Source organism: Heloderma suspectum, chromosome 6 (assembly GCF_057233095.1).
Source record: "Heloderma suspectum isolate Gila_16-S chromosome 6, 16-S_ref, whole genome shotgun sequence".
NCBI lineage: Eukaryota > Metazoa > Chordata > Lepidosauria > Squamata > Helodermatidae > Heloderma > Heloderma suspectum.
In genome coordinates this window covers 127,810,587-127,819,361 of record NC_139463.1, presented here as the reverse complement: position 1 = coordinate 127,819,361, position 8,775 = coordinate 127,810,587, and the positions used below count along the sequence as shown (strand labels likewise).

Genomic DNA, 8,775 nt, shown 5'->3' with positions numbered 1-8,775 from the left:
AGAAGGACAGATACTGAAGCTGAAGCTCAAGTATTTTGGCCACCTAATGTGAAAAGTCACTGGAAAAGACGCTGATGCTGGGAAAGATTGAGGGCAGAAGGAGAAGGGGACAGCAGAGGATGAGATGGCTAGATAGCATCACCGATGCAATGAATATGGACTTGCGCACGCTCCGGGAGACAGCGGAGGATGGGAAGGCCTGGCATGCTATGGTCCATGGGGTCACGAAGAGTCGGACATGACTTAACAACTGAACAATAAAGGTATTATACTGTCAATGTTGTAATTGTTTTATTTGAACAGACCAGCCTTCTCCAACCTGGCGCCCTCCAGGTGGGTTAGACTACAGCTCCCACCATCCCCAGCCAACAGGATGATAGGGGGTGTAGTCCAACCATCTGAAGGGCGCCACTTTGGGGAAGACTGCACTATGGTGTGCACACACAGACATTTACTCATATATTTGGGGCCTATAAATCCTACCAGCAGTTCTGGCTCCCGCTGTCCATCAGATCAATGCCCCCGAGTATGATGGTGCTTTGCCCCTCCCACCATCTCTCCCTCCTTCCTGCCCATGCACAAAGAGCACTGGAACCCGCAGTTCTTGAGAGAGCATGTCGCATCGGGAAGCACACATCACTCTCTCTCAGGACGCAATCCTATGCATGTTTAGACAGAAAAACGTCCTACGATGCTGGCTGGGGAGTGCTGGGAGTTGCAGGACTCTTTTCTGTCTAAACATGCATTAGATTGCGCCCTTAGACTACAAGTCCCAGTTTAACTGCACAAGTGGCAGATTCTCTCTGCTCCAAGGAAGGGCCTGGGCAGGTCAGCAATGCCCTGTTCAGAACATTGCATGTTCTGCCCTAGGACTGCGAATCCAGTTGGCTCCAGCAAATCGCATATGACCTGGACACAGTTGTTGTTCAGTTGATCAGTCGTGTCCGACTCTTCGTGACCCCATGGACCATAGCACGCCAGGCCTTCCTGTCCTGCGCTCTCTCCCGGAGCGTGCTCAAGTTCATATTCATTGCATCTGTGATGCTATCTAGCCATCTCATCCTCTGCCGTCCCCTTCTCCTTTTGCCTTCAGTCTTTCCCAGCATCAGGGTCTTTTCCAGAGAGTTTTCTCTTCGCATTAGGTGGCCAAAATATTGGAGCTTCAGCTTCAGTATCTGTCCTTCCAATGAGCACTCAGGGTTGATTTCCTTTAGGATGGACTGATTTGACCTCCTTGCAGTCCAGGGACTCATCAGAGTCTTCTCCAGCACCACAGTTCGAAAGCATCAATTCTTCGGCGCTCAGCTTCCTTATAGTCCAGCTCTCACAGCCATACGTTGCTACTGGGAAAACCACAGCTTTGATTAGACGGACCTTTGTCGGCAAGGTGACGTCTCTGCTTCTTACTATGCTGTCTACGTTGGCCATAGCTTTCCTCCCAAGGAGCAAGCGTCTTTTAATTTCATGGCTACAGTCACCGTCTGCGGTGATCTTGGAGCCCAAGAAAGTAAAATCTGTCACTGCTTCCATTTCTTCCCCTTCCATATGCCAGGAAGTGATGGGGCCAGATGCCATGATCTTCGTTTTTTTAATGTTGAGTTTCAAACCAGCTTTTCCACTCTCCTCTTTCACCCTCAACAGTACAGGTGCGCAGATACAGGGAAATATGTTTCCATAAATATCCTCAGGCGTAATCTACAATTTAGCCTAATTTCTTTTCCTTAGAGTGATCGGGGTGTGCCATGGGCTGACACCCACCTCTGCTTGGACTTCCAAGCCTTGGTAAAATTTGCGCCCCCACACCCATATGCTTGGGCCCTGCGTGTGTATGTGCATGCAACCAATACTTACCTCACAGGATTGTTGTGAGGATAAAAACAAAATGGAGAGGAGGAGGACCTGACTTTTTCCCCCTCCTCTTTTTCTTCTCGTGCAAGGAACCCAAGGCTGTGTAAGCCACCTTGGGTTCCTTGCAAGAGGAAAAAAGTCAGGATTTAAATTTAATAATAAACAAATAAATAAACCACCTCCCCTCCTTTCCACAGGAAGGCGCTATCTCACCTTGTAGTTAGGGGGAGCAGCTGCAAAGAGATTTCAGCACAAGGCGGCCAATGTTTTAACCCAGTTATGGCAGCTGTGCCTCTAAACAGCAGCAAGATCTGCAGGCACCAGCTTCGTGGTCACCCTCCTCTCCGCGCCCTGTGAAAGCATGAGCTGCTGATTTCTGCCAGTCAAGCTGCGCCTGAAGGCACAAGAGCATCCAACTGGCCATTTTAATATGATCAGCTGGCAATCCTACTTCAGTAAAGAGATGAGTGCCAACATTCAAAGGCCTGCTCTCAGATATAGTCAAGATTAGTTTGCAAAATAACAACAACAACAGCGCTTTAAGAGCATGTGCTGAAGTTAGTTTTTTGTATCCCATAAGAAGAGGTGATTGTGAGGAATTGCCACGTGTGGTCTGATCCGCAGGCCCACACGATAGCCGCTTCCATCCCATCACTTCTACCTCAGCCTCTTCTGCCCCCTCACTCGCCAACTCATCTCCCCCTCCTCTCTCCCAGCAAATGAAAGAGATATAGTTCATTGTATATACATCTTTACTCACAGCCACCCTGTTTACAAAGCTTGCTCTTTAATATCAAATATAACTTATCCCAAGGATTGCAAAATATCTCCCCTTTCAACAACAAAAAACCCAAATAAACCCATGCACCCATAAACCCATTGCACAATATATGGATTTTATAAAGTGTGCACCAAAAATTATTCACATTAAAAGAGGATCACAAACCCATGTTAACCTATATATTCAGAAAATAATTTTATGATCTGCAGACAACGCTGCCCCCGAAGTGTGATCATCACTGCACGGATACCCTCACATTCACCAGGGATCCCTTGACAATTAGGTGACCCTACCTGAGACTTTATGGCGGCCAAACCCCATGGTACAGGAGTTCATTGGTTAAAGTGAGTATCTCAGGGCAGAGTGGGGAGCTTGGGGATGTCTCACCCCCGGCCACTCCCCTCCCCTCCCTAGAAACTCCAGTTCTTAGGATAGAGACAGGCTTGCTGGAGTGCTTTGGACAGACCCTCCCCAGTGGCCCTCAGAGATGCCGAATCGATCTCGGCGGGCTCCCTTTTTAGGCAGGTATCTGCCTCCAAGACCGAGATGGCACACCCCAAAGCAAGAGGAATGGACCCGAGCATCGCTTCTGTGCTTGAGGTCTGTATGCCAACGTAAGGCACGGTCTAAAGGTTTTATTGCAGCCTTCTGCAACCTGATGCCCTCCAGAGGTGTTGGACTACCTAGCTGGCTGTGGGGTTCTGGGAGTTGTAGTCCAACACCTCTGGAGGGCGTCAGGTTGCAGAAGGTTGGTTTATTGCATTAGGCCTTTCTTCCCAGGTTACGGCAACCTATCTCGCCTTCTCTCCGACCCCTATTCCTGTTATCCTCCTAATCCTAGTTCTATGAGAGAGCAAGCAGGCATCCTGGCTCTTCCATCAACCCACCCCACATACCCACCAACTGCTTCAACTCACAGATTTGGGGTGGGGGGAGGAGAGAGAGATTTAAAGAATCCAACCACCCAATCCCAGTGTTAAAGTTAAAGACACTGGGAAGAGGTTTCAGGAAGCCTTCGTCAGCACGAAGCATTTGAGGTAATTTGGCCCACATCTGCCCCCCACCGACACCCATTTTTTCAAAGGCTTTCCAAGGCCACAGAGGAAGGAATCTGGTTTCTAAAGGCCTTAGCTAAGCGCTTGGCTTCTTTCTCCCCTTCCACGGCTTGGCGGAGGTACTTGGAAGGGTCGGCCCTCGCCTGGGCTACCTCCTGAGCAAGGTTCTCCATGACTTGCCAGGAAAGGCCTTCCAGAAGGTTCCACTGGGGAATGAAGTAGTTGGGAAGATGCCTGTGGATGAAACTGGCGGAGAGGTCATCCAGAAGACCCAGCAATGCATGGGCGGCATTCTCCTCGCGGGCGAGGTAGCTGATCGGGAGGCGCTCACACGACCAAAGGGACAAAGTGAAGAGGTGGTAAGGCCCCGAGCCCTTCAGACGACCGCAGCCAAGGAGTGCCATGGCGGCTCGGAAAGCATGAACCAAAGGGAGGGGAAGGATCTTCCTCAGGTACAGCTCGCTCGATGAGAACGCCAGGCGCCAATCTGCACTGGAGACAGAAGGCAAGAGGTAGAAGCCACCGGCAACTTCCTCATCCTTCAACTTGCCATCCCAGAAGTGGGCCTGAGTCAGCCAGGGCTGGGCAACTTCAGGCCAGCCCCTCAAGGCCACCACAGGGATGATATCGTAGAGGATTCGGTAAAGCCCAACAGAGACAACCACAGAGGTGAAGCAGCCGCGTCGCTCGACCCTCGCATCTTTGGCCGCGTTGGCAAAGGAGCGGAAAAACCAGTCGGCAACCAGCTCAGCGGACAGGTAGGCCTCATCGCCTGAGCAACAGTCTGACCAGTGGCGGAGTGTTCCCGCATCGAAAGGCTGGAGGCTGATCTGGGTGCAACCAGGTGGGCTTTGCTTCATGTCCAAGGAGACAGGGACTCCAGCCCCATGCAGGATTGGCACCAGGAGGGTGAAGTCCGTGTCGTAGTCACTGCCAGGAGAAAGGGGGCACACGGTGCCCAGGTCCACATTAACAGTGCCCTGCTGGGCACCACCAGAAAGAATCAGGTATCGGTTGACCTGTGGAAGCTTTCCATCGGATTTCTGGACCTGACCTGGGAGGAAAAGAAAGTAGCTGAGGGGGAGAGGTAGAAAAAAAGGAGCCTCAGCCCAGACTTGAACGGCAGGGTACAAATACCAAAACAGAACAAACAAAATAGATGTGACATGGGAGATTTGTGATCAGGACCTCGTGTGTGTGTGTGTGTGCGTGTGCTGGGGGGGGTGTCATTCTTGTTATTTTATCACTGAAACCATCTGGGTGGTCCTGGGGCAGGGAGATTTTAGCCCTGTTAGTTAGGGAGGAAATACAGGCACAGATGGCTGAGGGACCAACACCCCCTTTTCTCAGCTAAGAACTCTAAATATTGTTGCTTGATGCAAAAAAGAATAGAGCTCCTGCCCATAATTCATGTCCGGAACTCACTGCCACAAAATGCATTCTCCCTATGAGCGTCCTTAAAGAACTCTAATGTGAAATTGTTGATCTTCTAACAAAGTGATGCAATGTGTCTCTAAGACTGGCCTCGGTACCAGAGGGCTGGAAAATGGCCAACATATTGGCAGTTTTTTAAAAGGGATCCAGGAAATGACAGGCTGTTTAGCTTAATGGCTATTGTGGGTAAATTGGTGAAAAGCATTATCGAAGATAAAAGTATCAAGCCTATAGAAGGACAAGTCTTGCTGAAGAAGAGTAAAAGTGGCTTCTGTGAATGTAAGTCCTCCCTCACTAACCTTTTAGAGTCCTTTGAAAGTGTCAACAAGCATGTGAATAGGGGTGATCTGCTAGAAATGTTTTACTTGGACTTTCAAAAGACTCTTGCCAGAGTTCCTCACCAAAGACTCCTGAGCGAATTTAGCAGTCATGGCCTAAGAAGAGAGGTCTCCTTATGGACTGATAACTAGTGAAAGGACAGGAAGCAGAGAGTAAGGCTAAAATAGGTGCTCCTTGGAGTGGAGGGATGTAAACAGTGGGGTCCCCCAAAGGTACCAGTGCTTTTTAACATGTTCATATATGATCTGAAGTTAGGGGTGAGCAGTGAGGTGGCCTGGTTTGCTGACACCAAATTATTTAGGGTGGTGTACTGGCCCCAGGAGCATAATCAAGTCACGTGTAATGTTAGAGGGGCCTAGAGATCCATAATGCCTTAAGTTCATTATTAGTGCAATTCCTTTGCTAGTAAGCCTCTGAGCACGTAAAGATGAGTCAAAGGCCGATACATTCCACACTAATGAGCCAGAAGACCTTATCAAGATGTGCCTGAGAAGCAAAGTTTGTTTATGCTGAACTGCAGGTGGCTGTGCTGAAAACCATAGCAATGCTAGTCTATGCTGGGAACGGACGCTAGGTGGCACTTGCTACTGTCGTGCTGCCTCATGGCTTACATGTATGCTATAAAACCCATTGTACCCCATGGCTCGGGGTTCAGAGAAGCTGTCTGATCCAACCACTGGGTACGCCTGTGTGCTGTAAGTTACTCAATAAGGTCTCCTTATAAGTAAACCTTTGGATCTGATTTATCACTATCTTGGCACCTCTAAATTAAGAGGTCGACGCCCATGGCTGGGGCAACACAGGTGGTTAAAAGAAAAAGGGGCAGTGAAGAGTTCCAAAAGGATCTCTTCAACCTGGGAGAATGAGCATTAAAACAGCAAATAAGGTTCAGTGTAAGCAAGCGTAAAGTGTTGTATATTGGGACAAAAATCCCAGCTTCACAAGGGATTTCAGGGTTGTGGTGTACAGCTCGATGAAAATGCCCACCCAGTGTTTGGCTGAGGTGAAAACGGCAAATTCCATGTGGGGGATCATTAGGAAAGGAAAGGAAAAGAAAATGGCCAATATCATAATGCCCTTATACAAATATATGGTGCGATCTGTCTGGGAATACTGTGTACAGGTCTGGTCACCTTAAAAAGGATATCGTTGAGCTAGAAAAGGTACAGAAAAGAAGGATTGGAATAAGAACATAAGTGGCCAAACACTGCCTGGGGAAAACCGCAAGTAGGACATGAGCGCAATAGCACTGTCCTGCCCATGTTCCCCTGCAGCTGGTGCACACAGTCATACTGCCTGCTGGAGTTAGCATATCCAGGTAGTCCATCCTGTTCATTCAGGTGTTTGGAAGTTAATCTGGGTGGCAAGCAGTGGAATTCCACATACATCTACTCAGAAGTAAGCATAAGATTGGAGCCTTAAATTTGAGGTTGTGTGCGGCTGGCTTCTTGAAGCTCACCTGCCTGGTTTGGTCTGTACGTAGATGGTTTATGGGCTGCTGAGTTTGTTAACTTGTGTTTTTGAATTATTTTCATACAGTGGCACGTGTGGCTTTTAAAGATTTCAGTTCTCTGTTCTCATCCGTGACGGCGGATGTTTTTTATGGCGTTTTCTTATGCTGCTTCAGATGCAGTTTGGCAGAAAGCGGGGGATACAAATATTTTCTGTAAGGAAATTGTTTCTGGATTCTCACAGAACCCCAGCTGAACATCCAAACTGCATGCCATTCAAACACACACGAATGACGAGGCACCACAAACGATCCTTTCATGTGCTTGGGAGTGAGGGCCCATTGGGAATTTTAACTCGCTATATGCTTTTATTGGCCACTTATATTGCATATTTTGTGTGCCAAAGTTGTGCTTTAAGCAGCTTTACCTCTGTGATTGTTTTAGATTTTTTTTTTTGTATTTGTTGTCTTGCTGATGTTTTTGCCTCTGTTCTGAAAGTGTTGATTGTTGCATTTTACAGTGGTTGTGTTGTTGGAGCTATTGACTTTATTGATCCTGTTGTTTTTATTTGCATAGAGCCTTCCCCTACCTGGTGGCTGATAAGACCTCTCCTTCTCCTCTGTCTAATAGTCTAATCCCCTTTAAAAGCCAGCTAGGTCCCAGCTGCACATGGCAATGAAAAAATAGATTATGACTTGCTAGATCACCTAGCAATAGTACTAGAAACTAGAAAGTTAAAGGGGGGTCAGGGGGAGAGAGTTGGCTTACTTTGAGGAAAGGGGGGTAGGCTCTCATTTTAAACTTGACCCCAACTCACCCAGCAGGGAGAAGACGAGATCCTTTGCACGGTGCAGTTCTGGGACGTCCAGGACGCCTAGGTTCCTGGCTTCATATTCTTGGATGAGTTGATTGAGCTCCTCGATCCGTGCCCCAGAACGAAAATCCAGGTCCGTGAGAGGTTTGGCCAAAGCTGGCTTGGGGGGGTGGTCCCCAGAAGGGGAGGCCATGCCTCCTCGCAGGAGGGTGCCCTGTGGGAGGGGAGATCCCCCGATGACCGTCCTTGGGAGAAGACAAAAAGATTAGCCGGGTGGAAGTCCATAAGGGGTTCGGGATCTCTGGCCGGGCTGCTGCGAAGATGCCCTCGCTGGGGAAGTGGCTGCAAGCAGAACCCGAAAGAGGGGCTCGGGCAGGGCAGGGCAGCTAGCAGCGGGGGGCGGGGAGCCCCCAATGCTGGGACCGCGGGGGCGGGAGGAAGAAAAGGCACCCCTGCTTTGCCCAACCTGGCGCTCTCCAGATGTGTCGGGCTACAACTCCCAGCATCCCGTGCTGGCTGGGGATGCCGGGAGTTGCAGCCCAACACATCTGGAGGGCGCCAGGCGGGCACCATCGTCCCTTCCCGGGCGCAGCAAAGGCAGCTGGAGCCAGGGCCGCTTCCCCAGCGCCCTGCTTCCTCCTCCCCTGCCGGGGCGCGCCGGGGCTTCCCCTCTCCTCCTTCCTGCCGGCTCCCTAAGGCGGGGAGGGAAGCCACGCACGTCCATCCCCGGCCGGCCGGCGCTGCAGCGACGCGGGAGCCCCGCAGCCCCGTCCGCGTTTCCGCGGCGCGGGAGGACTCCTGCCCTACTCACCCGCGGCTCCCCGGCCAAACGAGCCCCGCCCAGCCACGGAACCTGGGCTCCCGGGAGCGCTGGGAAATGCAGGGTTTCCTCCTTTTTTTTTCTTTTGCAACTCGCACCTGTCCAGGTGTGCCCCAAGCTAAGTTGGGAAATGTAGTCTTTTTCCTTACAGAGCCCCATGCACCCTGGGTAATGCAGTCTTTGCACAACGGAAGCCCCAATACGCTTTGGGAAATGTAGTTTTGGGGGGTAGT

The 8,775-nt window shown here is 50.2% G+C and overlaps 1 protein-coding gene across 3 annotated transcripts; it reads right to left on the bottom strand.

Moving 5' to 3' along the window:
* Positions 1-2,584: 2,584 nt before the first annotated feature.
* On the bottom strand, positions 2,585-8,564 carry TMEM102 (transmembrane protein 102). Of its 3 annotated transcripts, none has more exons than XM_084806741.1 (4): positions 8,441-8,521; positions 7,726-7,967; positions 3,875-4,738; positions 2,585-3,292 (listed from the first exon to the last, which is right to left on the bottom strand). In XM_084806741.1, the coding sequence occupies exons 2-4, from the start codon at positions 7,913-7,915 to the stop codon at positions 3,147-3,149; spliced, it is 1,200 nt and encodes a 399-aa protein (XP_084662867.1). In that variant the 5' UTR covers positions 7,916-7,967; positions 8,441-8,521; the 3' UTR covers positions 2,585-3,146. The 3 variants fall into 3 exon arrangements, with proteins under 3 accessions (XP_084662867.1, XP_084662866.1, XP_084662865.1); XM_084806740.1 differs by lacking the exon at positions 8,441-8,521 and adding an exon at positions 8,534-8,564 and having other exon boundaries at positions 2,589-3,292; XM_084806739.1 differs by lacking the exons at positions 2,585-3,292; positions 8,441-8,521 and adding an exon at positions 8,534-8,564 and having other exon boundaries at positions 3,466-4,738.
* Between the last annotated feature and the right edge of the window lie 211 nt (positions 8,565-8,775).

Excerpts from the sequence above, each read along its gene's own strand:
- TMEM102 (XM_084806739.1), bottom strand. The coding sequence starts at position 7,915 with ATGGCCTCCCCTTCTGGGGACCACCCCCCCAAGCCAGCTTTGGCCAAA. Across the intron at positions 4,739-7,725 it reads TCTCGTCTTCTCCCTGCTGG|GTCAGGTCCAGAAATCCGAT; the intron begins GTGAGTTGGGGT and ends TTTTCCTCCCAG.